Source organism: Myotis myotis, unplaced genomic scaffold (genome assembly GCF_014108235.1).
Source record: "Myotis myotis isolate mMyoMyo1 unplaced genomic scaffold, mMyoMyo1.p scaffold_m19_p_1, whole genome shotgun sequence".
Lineage (NCBI taxonomy): Eukaryota > Metazoa > Chordata > Mammalia > Chiroptera > Vespertilionidae > Myotis > Myotis myotis.
Genome location: NW_023416313.1, coordinates 25,718,197 through 25,732,332, shown reverse-complemented (window position 1 = coordinate 25,732,332; position 14,136 = coordinate 25,718,197). Strand labels below are relative to the sequence as shown.

General features: G+C 44.9%; 1 protein-coding gene across 1 annotated transcript; it reads right to left on the bottom strand.

Moving 5' to 3' along the window:
* Positions 1–378: 378 nt before the first annotated feature.
* On the bottom strand, positions 379–12,559 carry UCHL1 (ubiquitin C-terminal hydrolase L1). The gene is made up of 9 exons (XM_036332283.1): positions 12,418–12,559; positions 12,290–12,301; positions 11,728–11,856; positions 8,705–8,855; positions 6,314–6,399; positions 6,186–6,233; positions 4,901–4,967; positions 3,963–4,021; positions 379–809 (listed from the first exon to the last, which is right to left on the bottom strand). Exons 1-9 carry the CDS (start codon positions 12,448–12,450, stop codon positions 723–725), a joined length of 672 nt encoding a protein of 223 aa, XP_036188176.1. The 5' UTR covers positions 12,451–12,559; the 3' UTR covers positions 379–722.
* Positions 12,560–14,136: the final 1,577 nt, after the last annotated feature.

Genomic DNA, 14,136 nt, shown 5'->3' with positions numbered 1-14,136 from the left:
AGAACGCTGGTGTCGTTGCAGGCTGGGCTGAGGGAACACCGCCCCCGCTGCACGAATTTCGTGCACCAGGCCTCTAATCTATATACATAAAAGGCTAATATGCAGTGTCCCCTTGGGAGTTCGCTCGCTCGCTATGACGTGCGCTGGCCACCAGGGGACGATGCAGAACAAAGGAAGGCCCCAGCTGGCAGCTGGAAGGCCCCGATCGGCCCTGATTGCCGGCCAGGCCTAGGGACCTTAACCTCTAGTATTTTTATAACTTTACCTTCACTGTATGAGTTATTTATATGGAAGATATATACCTCTACTATTACTATGCAAGTAATTTCAGATATAATGAGGGGAAAGCAAAAGAGAATAAAAACCAGGCTAGGCTTCTCTCTTTTTCAGCAGAAAAGTTTTATTCCTTATAAGGACAAACAATTGAAACCACATCCAAGGCCTTTACTGACACAAACCAAAGTAGCCATTTAAAGCATTAGATATTGAGGAACAAGACATATAATAGGGGAAATGCTTCGCCATCGGAAGCTTACATCAAACTGCTCAATCGACAGCTGAACTCTGCTAGCGCTTGGATGTGATCACAAGGGAGTACAGCTACAGAACCAAAGGAGAACAGCTGTCGTCTACAACACGAGCATTTTAAGACGACATTGGTAGGGATGTATTTCGATAGTGAAGGGAAGAGGGGAGAAGAGCTAGTTCCTTCCCACAGGGCTTTAGGTGGCCTTGCAGAGGGCCACGGCAGAAAAGCGGACTTCCCCTTGCTCACGCTCAGTGAATTCTCTGCAGACCTTGGCGGCATCCTGAAAAGGAGGGATCTCATTAACGCACAAATAGCAACAGCTCAAAATGAACCTTTCAAAGGGAAAGTACCAGGAAGGCCTATAAATGCTCAAAGTTCACCATGGCCAACTGTAAACTTCCCATTAAACTGAAAAACCCAGGCTTGCCGGGCTGGCGTGGCTCAGTGGTTGAGCGTCAACCTATGAATCAGGAGGTCACAGTTCAATTCCGGTCAGGGCACCATGCCCAGGTTGCAGCTCGATCCCCAGTGTGGGGCGTGCAGGAGGCAGCCGATCAATGATTCTCTCTCATTTATGTTTCAATCTCTCTCTCCCTCTCCCTTCCTCTCTGAAATCAATAAAAATATATTATAGAACAAAAATAAAAAACCCAGGGCTTGAGACGAGAAAAAAATCAGGTGACAGGAAAGACTTGCACCACAGATCTGATTTCAGAAGCTTGGACCCCTTTGTTACTCCCACCAAATGCCCGTTTTCTCCCACCTTGTGCCTGGTTTTGACAACAAAACATAAAAGTTCTAATTCTGAAATTCCCAGAGTAAAGACAAATTTCTTCCAAGTAAACATTATACAAAAGAGCCTTTAAAGTTTACATACCTGGTGTTCCAGGCATAAACAAGTGATGTGTTACTAATTCTAAGACCTAGATCACAAAGACTGGTAACAGAAAATTGATTATTCCATTTTGCTTTACTGAGCACTCTCGATGTGAGAGTGGAAGACCCATCAGCTGCCTCTCGCACATCACCTATGGGGGATCGAGCCCACAAGGCATGTGCCCTGACCGGGAACTGAACTGGCAAACTTTGGGTGCACAGGACGATGCCCAGCTGAGTCACATTGGTCATGGCTCCAGATTTGTTTTTTGTTGTTTTTTTGTTTAACTGTTATCTTCAAAAGTTTCCATACTGGGTATTCCAGGTATAGACAAGTGATGTGTTACTTCTAAACTGAAGACAAGACCCTCCACCAGCAAAAAGATTGCAAGCTGCTTTATTGGGACACTGTATTTTCTTTATCATAGAAGAAAACCAAACCCGCAATATCGCATAAGTATTACTAAGTGTTAACTAATATTAAGTGTGGGCCTCTAAAGGGAGAATAAACAATTCTCTCCAATATATACAATGAGTTGGGATCTAAGTCACTGAAGTTTAGAATGCTTGGGTTAAGTTTATGTATCTTCTCACCGGCTTAAGTAAATTTTGTGTGTGAAGTTTGGAAATCCTAAAGCATCTTTAATCATATACAACCAGCCTCACTCAAGAATTTTCACTAATTAAGATGCTAGTTTACATTCATTTACTTTTTTTTTTTTTAAATATATTTTATTGATTTTTTTTACAGAGAGGAAGGGAGAGAGATAGAGAGTTAGAAACATTGATGGTAGAGAAACATCGATCAGCCGCCTCCTGCACACCCCCCACTGGGGATGTGCCCGCAACCCTGGTACATGCCCTTGACCAGAACCGAGCCCGGGACCTCTCAGTCCGCAGGCCGACACTCTATCCACTGAGCCAAACCGGTTTTGGCTACATTCATTTACTTTTAAATGATATTCTAATTAGAACCGGTTTTTTTTTTTTGAACAATAAGGTTTTACCTTCCCCCCCCCCCCACCCCATAAATTCTACTCACATAACAGTCATAGGTATCTCATGAGGGGGTGCATTTCATGGTATTAGGATAGTGTTAGCTATGAGTCAGAATAGACCTCAGAGCTTTATTTGGAGATTTCCCCCAAGTGGGTCATGAGCAGAAATCGTGCCTCTGTTCTTGCTGACTCTCTCATGCAAATCTCCCCAATCCTGCTTCTCTAGGTCTAGTTCTCATTCTATTACTATTCTCAAACCCTGTAAATCCAAGATTAGCTCCCACTGATCTCAGGTGTGAATATCATCAAACTGGAGCAAGTGACCCTCCCTCCTAGAGTGGCTTCATTTGGCCCACTAGCACCTCCAAGTTGTCAGGTCTACGATGTTCAAAGACAGGTCTATTGCTTAGAAAGGCAGTATTGTACAGTGAGCCATGGCTCTGCCATTTAAGTCATTGACCTTGGGCATCACTTAACCTCTGCACCTCTGTTTCTTCATCTGTAAAATGTGGAAAATTAATACCTGCCTCCCAGTCTCCTTAGAAGGATTCCATAAAAGCTCTAAGTCAGTTAGAAGAGCACCTAGGTCAGGGGTCAGCAAACTGCAACCTGGGCACCAAATCCAGCCTGCTGCCTGTTTTTGTGACTCAAGTTTCAGTGCAATAGCCACACACATTCATTTATCCATTGTCTATGGGCTGCTCTGGAGCTGAAACAGCAGAATTGAATATATGCAATGGGCCATATGCCACCCAAAGCTAAAACATCTTCTGCCTGAAAAAGTTTGTCAACCCCCAGTCTGCACACAGCAAGTGCTAAAAAAAACCCCAAAACCTAGCTGTATTACAAATGCAGTCGTAATAGAAATGCAGTAGCATTTTTATTTAATCACAATTAAATAATTTCCCTCATAACAGCAAACTGATTCAACTGTGGAGACTCGTTTTCAGGGTGAAGAGGCCTGGAGTAGCCTCCCAGCTCTGGTCCAGAACTAAGTAAGAGGTTTCTGCGGTCACTTGTTCGGGGATGGTTACACTGTGATCCTGGATCTTAAAGTTCTTGTCAGGCATGTTTGGAATCTACTTCTCTCATCCTATTAAGAGCGGACCAAGTGGGAAGAAAATGCTCCTGAAATTAACTGCCTAACCAGAATCCATAATAACTACCTACAAAACTGACCCAAATCCAGCAGCCCGGGACAGATGAGGAAAGGCTCAGGTTGCTGTTCCACGAGTCGTTAGCTATGATGTAATCTGACAGGAGGACAATGGTCACCTTAATCCCACAAAGAGGCAGAGCCCTGGCTTTCAGGCTACTTCTCACTGTGGGCTAGAGACGGCACACGACACAGATTAGTCAGGGCTGCTCTGAAGGATCCTGGTTAAAACCACTTGCTGTACAATAAGGTAGGGAGGATTACTAAAATGATCTCTAAGCCCCAAAGAATGCTATTAACTCAAGTGATTGCTGCTGGTTGTATTGAAAAAGTGTTGGCACTTTAGAACAGACAGTTGGCTAAAGAGACGTGGGCCTCAATGGGGATGGATTCCAAAGCTCACCTGCAGCAGCGAGTCCTCTGCACTGGTGCCGTGGTTCACCGGAAAAGGCATTCGCCCATCTACAACGAAGAAGCCAGGTGTGTGTCAATTTTCTATGCACATTTTCTGGCTACTGTGCTTGTCCAGCCTAAAGGGAGGTTTTAGATTCTTCCAAATACCATTGCCACTCCCACAAAGGAAGCCTAGTTATAAAGCAGCATGCCGGCAATGAGGTTCAAGTGCTTGTAGATAATCCATCCCAGGCAATTCTCACCAAAAGTAACAAGATCATAGCCCAATCCAGCCACCCTAGCTGAAGGACTTGTGCCCCATCCCCTGGGAAGGACCCCAGAGCAAAAGGCAGGTTCAAGCTCTAAGGTGCAGGAAGGTGGAGGCAGACAGGGCCCCTTGAGATGTGCCCTTCAATGACTGCCGATGAGCTATCTACTCAGAGGCAGTGTCTGGATTTGAGACCACACAGCTTTCTCCATTCATACAAAGAGGACGACTTTTACCAGATGGATAATCTTTCTTGTTGCCATATACCAGTGAACAGACATTACCCCAACATGTACAAATCCATTTACACTAACAAGGTCATATTTAGGCGTTTATCTTTTCCCCAAAGCGTTCCCTGTCTGAAAAGAATGATGCCAGAGATCCTATGCTGACAGTGCTGCAGCGGAAAAGTGAGAAGAAAAAATTGAACTCTCGCCTCCACTGGTGCTGGACTGGTCTCCTTACTGGTCTGACTAAAGCCATCATTTGGCAGGTGAGTTGCCCAAAGGGAAGGACTGGGCAGCACGAAGGGTTAAGTTCCCCCATGAGAATACCGTTGTTCTTGGCTTCATAAACAATGATATACTAAAGTGCTATAAAGTTACATGTCAATACTGTAAAAGGAAATAAGTATGAAAGAATGAAACTGCATTAAATTCCAAAAATGGAGTGAAACGTACCAAGTTCATAGAGGTGGCCATCCACGTTGTTAAACAGAATAAAATGAAAGTTCACTTTGTCATCTACCTGAAAAGAGCCAAGAAATTTTTTTGCAAATGAGTATTTTATAAGGCAGAACGTTAATTTCTTAAAAATAAATATAATGTAGCCCTAGCTGATTTGGGCCAGTGGATAGAGCATCGGCCTGAGGACTGAAGGGTCCCAGGTTCGATTCCAGTCAAGGGCATGAACCTTGGTTGCAGGCTCTACTTGGCCCTGGTTGGGGCTCATACAGGAGGCAACCAATCGATGTGTTTCTCTCACATCGCTATTTCTCTGTCTTTCCCTCTCTCTAAAAATAAATGGGAAAATATCCTTGGGTGAGGATTAAAAAAAAACTTAAAAAATGTAATATGTAATAAATATAATACACTTGAACCATCTGCTCGTGTATGTATGTATATATTTTTTTTCTAATTTTAATGTTTTTTATTGATTTCAGGGAGGAAGGGAGAGGGAGAGATAGAAACATTAATGATGAGAGAGAATCATTGATCAACTGCCTCCTGCACTCCCCTAATGAGAATCCAGCCCGCAACCCAGGCATGCGCCCTGACCAGGAATCAAGCCCTGACCTCCTGGTTCATAGGTCAACGCTCAAACACTGAGCCACAGGGGCCAGGCTTGCTTGTGTATTTTTAAAGTTATTATAGGTAACATTTATGTATTTCCTAAATATTGGGCTCTAATCTAAGCGCAGTAAAGTAGATAGACTGTAGCTCTCAGAACTGACTTGATTTTTACTGAAGAGAAAATTAAGGCTTACGGGATAAGTATCTCATCCAAGGTCAAGACGAGAAAGTGCCAGAGCAAACTCTCATCACAGAGGCAGTGTAGCTGCCTTAAACCTATTTAACATTTGACTAGAAGGCACTGTGCAGGTTAATGGTGCATGAGCCTTCTGGAAATTGTCAGTCCTTGTGTATCTTACTATACCCAACCGTCTGTGAGAATAATATCTGAAGTGCTCAATTACTAGGTTTGGGTGTTACTCATTCGGATGTACACGAAATACTATCAGCCTGCATTTACTCAAAGAAATGCCAACCGCCAATTAGATTTCTGAGAGCCATTTCTTATAAGCAGGTCTGGTCAAAGCATGGTGCCAGTAGGATTTTTCGGTGTTAACTGGCCTTGGGTGGAAAACAACATTTGCTGTGTCCCAGTAAGAGGTCACTACACATATTTTAGGGAAAACACAGGTGGCACCTGGGCAGCCTGGCTCTGACTTGTATTTGCACTTACCCGGCACTGGCCTTCCTGGGCCACAGCGTCATGGGCTGTCTGAATGGCCTGCCGACAAAGAGAGAACCCTTAGCACAAAACCTTCCAGCGTTACTGAAAAAGTGATGCTCTGGAAGTTCTCTTCCTACCTCATTCTTTTCAAAGCATTTTGCTCTGTCTTCAGGGGACAACTTCTCCGTTTCAGAAAGAAACTGTTTCAGGACTGACCCATCCTCTTTAAAAAAAAGAATACAAGTATTAGTATAGACAAAATAATGCACATGGGTACACATTTATTGGTGATTTAAGCTACTGCAGCCAGTCATGTTTAGCGACCTGAGTTTTTACTGTGGCCTCTAAGGATGTGGATGGGTTGTACCGTCTGCCCCAGACTCTTGCCCACCACGCCCCCGTCACTGCATTCGGCCTGAGAACTCTCCATTCCTCATGTGCCAAGCTTTCCTCTGCTCCCCAACTCCCTTCACTTCCCATCTCATATTATCTGCCAATCTCTTATCACTTTGTTATAGCACTTATCCATTGGTAACACATATCTGTGAGCTTTTTAGTGCCATAAAATGAAACTGTCTTATCTACTGCCCTATCTACAGCCCCTGGCAATGCACAATTAATGTGAACTGCATACATGATGTAACAATAACAATCTAATCTAATAAACCAGTTCTCAACCAAGATTTTTCTTCCAGGGTAGAAAATGCAAGATAAGGAATACCGTTATCCAGGATAGTCATTAACCTAAGGGTCTTAAATAGAAATGTAAAAAGCCAAATAGTCCGGCCTAGAGGGAGCCGACAACTGATGACTAACCTAAGTGTTTCGTCGGTGCTCAGTGTGGCTAAGTCTAGGAGACACTGACTACCCAGCCAGATCAAGAAAAACTTCAAATTTCAAAAAGACCTCAACTTGAACTTTCAGCTCTAAACTTTAAAAAAGTAAACATATTAAATTGGTACTATTCAAAATTTGGAAGTGATAGAAATCCTCTTACCTTTACGAGGACGGCTGTGATTCAGATTAAGCCTTTAACACCATCATGACCACGGTTACAAAAAATTACGGTGTTTGCTAATCTCAAGAACACAGCAGTCAAAATAAAGTGAGACCCGCTGCAGAAGTAGAAAGGATCAAGCTGCAACTGTCTAATACAGCTCAATCAAGTTAATATTTGTAAAAGCAACTTCTAGAAGATCTGGATGTTTACGGCCAGGCAGGTGATTTTTTAATTTTATTTTTAACTGCAAAAGTTATCAGTATTATAGTCTTGGCCACACTTTCCTTGAAAAAGAAGTATTTGACCTGCTCTAAGCAACAGTGTGGACTATTAGTTGAAATTATTCCGTTCTTAACCACCCACCTGTTGTCGAAATCAGGTTGCTATCTATTTTTGTAAATAAAGTTCTGGTGGAACACAGCCACATCCACTGGTTCACCTCATATCGATGGCTGATTTTTGCACAACAAGGGCAGAGACCATAGGGCCCTCAAGCTTGGAAGATTTACTCTCAGGCCTTTTAAGAAAGTTTGCTGACTCTTGGCCTAAAGCAGACATAATATTTTAACATATTTTAGTGCTACTAATTGTGCCTCTGACAAGCTCAAGGGCTGAGCCCCACTCATTTCTTCTACATCCTCCACAGTATCCGTGGAAGGTGGGCTAAAGCCCCTGACCTGACTTTGTTCACAGCTGAATCCTTCCAAAGGTGCGGCCTGCTGCTGTGCCTCTCTGCAGGAACCGTCACCCAGCTGCTCTAAGCCAGCGGTCGCCAACCTTTCAGACCTCACGAACACCAGTGGTCCACTGGTTGATGACTGCTGCTCTAAGCTGTTTTGGTTCTCTCCTGTTGCTTATGAAACACGGTACCATTAAAGACAGGTCCTAACTGTTAATGTTTCAGCGCTTAACATCTCTAATTCTCCAGAATCACTGAGACGTAAACACAGGGGAATTACAATAACAATTGGCCCTCAAGTGTTCTTTATCCTTCACCTGACACTCATCCAAGCTTTGTACAAATGAAGAGCATACGCAGAGCAACAGTACAAAACTGAATCACTGCCCGAGCTGGTTTGGCTCAGTGGATAGAGCGTCGGCCTGCGGACTGAAAGGTCCCAGGTTCAATTCCGGTCAAGGTCATGTACCTTGGTTGCGGGCACATCTCCAGTAGGAGGTGTGCAGGAGGCAGCTGATCGATGTTTCTCTCCCATTGATGTTTCTAACTCTCTATCCCTCTCCCTTCCTCTCTGTAAAAAGTCAATAAAAATATATTTTAAAAACAACAACTGAATCACTCCCTTTTCCTTCTCCAGGTGGAAGAAGCCAAACTATGCTTCTTAGAAAATGAGTTTCCTTCCCTTGAAAGAGAGAAACAAGAATTCACCCACAGATTATATCTGGATAAGTAGGTTTCAAAATGTTGAAGGCAATGTGTTTGCTGAAGAGACCATTGGGGATTCTGGAGTGAAGACTGACGGTTACCTAGAGGTCAGCTAGAGGATGACTGGCTTCAACACTCACTTACCAAATTCCAGTTTGTCTTGGTTATTGGCCACTGCATGTATAAGTCCAATGGTGCCACAGGAGTTCCCAATGGTCTGCTTCATGAAGTACACTTTAGGGCTGACTTCTTGTCCCTTAAGTTCTTCAATCTGTTTTTTCCTGAAGTTCTCATGCTGTAAATGTAAAAAACATGCTAATATCTCAAAATGAAAACACAAAGAACAGATGGTAGCGCAGTAAGTTCTACCACCTAAATGCAAACACAAATAGGATGTGTGACCAGGAGCCTTGGTGCTACATGCCAGCCAAGGCCAACGGCAGAGACCAAATGGCACTCAAGCCTGAAAGATTTACTCTTAGGCCTTTTAAGAAAGTTTGCTGACTCTTGGCGCCAAGGTAATGGCCTGCCTGTCCCTCACGCCCACACCAGCCCCTGTTCTGAGAGGTTCTGAGACTCCACCCTGATGCTGCAGTGCAGTAATGGCCTTGGACATTGCCCAAGGCTTGTCTAGACACCACTGCAGCCTTTTAGCTGGAAATGGATGATGTCATGAAGTTAAAAAACAGACAAGTTCATTATATTAAATAGAAATGTAAAGAGCCAAAGAGTTTTCTTCCTTTAACACCAACAATGACTATATTTCACATGGGCATCCCAATCAAGCTTTGGTTAATATAACAGCCAAGAGTAGCAGCCAGCTTATAGCCCACTATTCTTTAACATTCTACTTCTGTTCTATCCACGTATACCTCTCTTTAAAAACAAAACAAGCCTTAAAGGCACAATTTAAAGAATTTTATGACTCCCTCTCCCCCCTTTTTTTTTTTATGAAGGAAAAACAACTGGCTTAGGGTGCTGGCTGTGATTGCACAGAAACTCCTCCTCATCCTACAAAAGGAAGATGTGACACTTGTTTTTCCTTGCCAGCTATACAGTTTGTGGACAGATGAGCAATGGGAGGTGAGGAAGAGGGTACAGATCAGTAAATCAATGAGACTAGTTTTTCCCAAAGCATCCATTAGCTCTTTGTACAGTCACTCAGTGGGCTTGTCTGAACCTTTCACTGACACGTTTTAAAGACCTTACAGGTATGACTTCTCAGGTAAAAGCAGAGTGCTGATGCTACAGAAGCACTGCTCCCCATAACCAGTGTAATTCAGACAAAATATTTCCAATTCTAGGAGCCTTCCCTTACTGTACATGAAACTGAAGTTCAGGCCTTATCCGTGGCACCCTCAGAGGAATATGATCTGTTGCCCCACAAAATCAACTTAACTCCAACTAGTAGGAAGTTCTAGCATCATGGATCTACTAAATCCTTAAATTGACTTACTCATTGACTATTAAGGCTTTTCACTTTTCTAGGTTAATTAAACATTTTAAAATGGGAGAGCACCATCCTTTAGGGTTGGTTGGTTGAGCTCTTGCGTGGATACACATTGAAATATTCATCATCACTTAACATTAATATTTTAGAGTGGTCCATTTAGGATTTAATAATATTCTCTTAGGCAACATTAAATGCTTTTTAAATTAACCATGTTTGAAAGTCAAGCTACAGAACCTCAACTTTTCTTTGCATTTGCTTTCGTGTTTAGCCCAGTAGGTGTTTTGTATTGCAGAACAGGTGCTCAGTAAATCTGACGGACTGAACTGGAGCTAAAAAAAAAACAACAACAAAAAAAAAACCCCTCATTTTTGAGCTCTTTCAAACATAAAATGTTCTAATCACAGTGTGCTCTAACAAGAACCACTTGATCCGGCAAAAGGAGATCGGGTGGGCTTTTGAAAGACAAACATGCTGCGCCACTGCCTCCCAGAGGCCTGGCGTGTGAGAGCTGCTCAAAATCTCCGAGTCATCATGGTTCCTCTAGCAAGAAAGCTGTGAGGGACTCAAATAAGACAGGAGGTTGCATTTCATTTGGCCAACAGAGACGTTAATTTGACGTGCAATTTTTTGGCAGTTCTGTTTTTACCTAAGTAAAAGCGCTGGCAATAAAAAAAACATGTCCCTGGGATTATCCAACAGTTTTAATACGGGTGTTTAACCCATTTATAGGAGGAACACCTGGAATTTCCCATAGGACTTAATTTATGCAGAGGATGCTTCTGGTGCTTGAACTCCGTGTTTGGAATGATGCCCCAAATGCGAATGCCTCAAGTTTTGTTACAGGAAATGTTCAACCACTCCCAAAATCAGGGGTCAAGTGACAGCAATAGGAGATAGACAATACCATGCAGATTAGCGGAATTCCATACATCGCAAGACAACCATTAACCCAGCTACCTTTTCTATATCTGATGCTCAGTCTTTGAGGTACATATATCCATGCACACTTGTAGGAAGAAGACCATCTAAAGGGAAATGAAAAGGTATTTCCAAGACTGCTCTAATGCCCACCTATTTCATTTAACCACAAGGTCAGAGAGGAAAGAGGATTAAGAGAGTGGAAGGAGGTTCCCATACAGGAACCATATACAAGTGATTAAGCTTTATTTCAAAAGCACACTGGTGAGGCTAAAACCCAAGTGTGCATGCTGTAGAAGGTGGAAGAGTGGGGAGAATTCCGGGAGACCACGGGGGACACAGGCAGTGGAAGTGGAGAATTAAAGAACCTATTGTTTTCATATGCTTTAGGCAAGCCCATCCCCCTCCATTTACTAGCAAGGTGACAGCCTTTTAAAGGGAAACAACCAGCCAGGCCTTGGCATAGAAGGTTCAGAAAAGCCTAGGTTCAAAGGACTTATGAGTAGGATGAATTACTTCCCAGAGGGATAATAATTTGAAATGACTTCTCTTCCCAATGTGAGGCAATGGTGGATGGGTGAAGACGAGCAATAAGCTCTACTACAATAGGAGCCCCAAAGAGTAGGTACCAAAGGTGTGGGCTCCTCCCTCCACCCATCCCCCCAGGGCAAGGGCAGTTTTGCCAGGTGTGGGCGCTCGGGACAGGTGGGAAGAGGAGCCTGGTGTCTATACTATCCTCAAAGCCGCCTTCTGGTTTGGGAGAGGCGAGGCGCGCACCGCGGGCCCCACGCCCTACCTGGGCGGTGAGTGGGAACAGCAGCAGCAGCGCGCAGGCGGGCGCCGGCACCGAGCTCAGCGCGTCCTCCTCCAGCCCCAGCACGTCCACAAAGCGCCACTGGCCGGCGACCCCCAGCCGGGCCAGCACCTACGGAGAGGAGACAAGGCGGCCAGGCTCGGGGAGGCAGGCACCCTCGGCGCTCCCATCCGAGCCTGGGACGAGTCTCCGCCCGGCCCCCCACCCCGCCAGGGCGATGACACAGCACAAAGCGCGGCCCACACGTGGCTCCTGCGAAGCCCGGGCACCCGAGTCCCGCGGCCCCAGCCACGCCCTCGGGAGCTCGGCCGGGCGCTCGAGGGAGGGGGCAGCCTCCTCCTCCACCTGCACCCCACCCCGCCCCCGATGCAGGGGCCGAGGGAGAGCGTCCCGACCGCGCCCAGCCCGGCTCCTCGGGAGCACCCAGGGCGCCGCTAAGTCACTGCGAAACCGCCGGAGCAGGTGGGCGCCTTCCTCCGCCGCCTCGGCTCGGCTCGGCTCTCCTGGTGGGGGAGGGGCAGAGGCCACGCGAGATGCCACTCACTTTGTTCAGCATCTGAAAGACAAATGCAAAGAAAAACACAACAATGAAACCAGCCAGCGATCCGGCTGCCTGGCGTGGGCTGACCCCCAGACGAGCGCTCCCGGGGCCACGGTGCACCTGCCGCTCACCTCGGGGTTGATCTCCATGGGTTTGAGCTGCATCTTCGCCGACCACAGGTGAGGCCCGTCTCCAGAGAAGAGGAAAACCAGCGAGCGGAGCCGCCCAGGCCGCCGCTATAAAGCGCCGGCCTGACGCACTGTGGGTGCCTGCGCAGGGGGGTCGGGGCAAGACCAACGAGGGGGAAACGGCCGGTCTCAGCAAAACGGACGCGAACCCCCCCTCTGCGCAGGGCGGAGTGGTTCGGCCGGGCCCCCAAACCTTGCAGTCTCACTCGCTGGTGAGATAATCCGGCGGCAGTGGGGATGGGTTTGTGGGTGGGCGCTCCCGGAGTGTATGGAACGGTCCTAATTTTTTGCGAAGTTTCTGGAAACTCGTCCTTTGTACCATTTCAGTTACCTGAAATCTCAGGGCTTCTGAAGCGTTGAGAAAAAGCTCAAATTCAACAGGTACATATTTAATATGAATATAAATATGTTTCCCACATCTCGCAGCAGTTTGCATTTGACCTTAGCCAATTCATCCTCCATGTTAAATCAGACCAGTAGCGAATTTCGTCCTTTAATTGACTGACTAGAATAAAGCATAGATTAAAGCATATTCTCTGGAATAGAACCGATATTGCATTAGTAATGCTGATGTCATGTTACTCCCCGGGAGGAATGGTTTGGTCATGTGCAAGCTGTAGCAACCTGGGGGATGTGAGGGTAATACAGCAAGCACACAGAGAAGCAGGAGGGGGGAGACTTGAGGAACTAGATCCAGGGGAAAAAACAGATATGATTTCCAGGCAAAAGGATGTAAAAAGAAAAATATTTGTAAAAGAATGGAGGCTTTGAAAAATAAAATTCTGAGTTCAAAATAAAATACAGTGCATAAGAAGGGGAATGGCAACTAAAGAGACCCCTGTTCTCTAATGATCTCTGTTGGGGTTTGTTTTTCCTACCAGCCTGTTAAAAAGATGGAGAGGAAAAGCATATGCCGGAGGTTAAATATAAAGAGGGAGGAAAAACCTGTAAGAACTGTGCCAGGAAAGCTAAACCTCAGCATGAGGTAGGATTTGCAGAAATACCACGGAAATAAGAAGGTTGGGTATTTTTTAAAAATGTGCTTAGAACAAAATAATGATGATGGTGAAAGAGCAGACGTCCTGTTTAGGGGGGATCCAAGGTTAATAAATAGATGACAGAGAAGGAGGGAATCTGAATTGTGCATCAGATCTTTTGCATGCCATTTCATCTAATCCTTAGAGTGTCCAATGACGAAACTCTTAATAGGGCAGTTTTGCAGATCAGAACCCAAGGCATGAGGAGGTTATTTGCTGATGATCACAATGGAAAAGCGAGACAGAAGTAAACCCTAGTAAATTGGGCTCTAGGAGCACATTCTCCACCCAAGGTTTCACTACATTCCACTTCTGTTTGGTCCCCATTTTATCCATCAGAAAAATTATCTTTAGGAAAAAACAAAATAATACCACGAATTTAATGAATGAATTTTATGATATGTAAATTATGCCTCCATAAAGTTGTTTTTAAGGGGGGAAAAGACAATAGCTTGAAAGTCAAGACAGGTGAATAGGGAAGTACAAGAACACCTGGCTATGTTGAATGAGTTCTTACCTTCCAACAGAGACAAATTACATCCCAATTTACTTCATTTATTCAGCACATACTGATTAAGCACCTACTGCGTGATGGGCACTGAGCATGGAATTGGGGATATAAAGG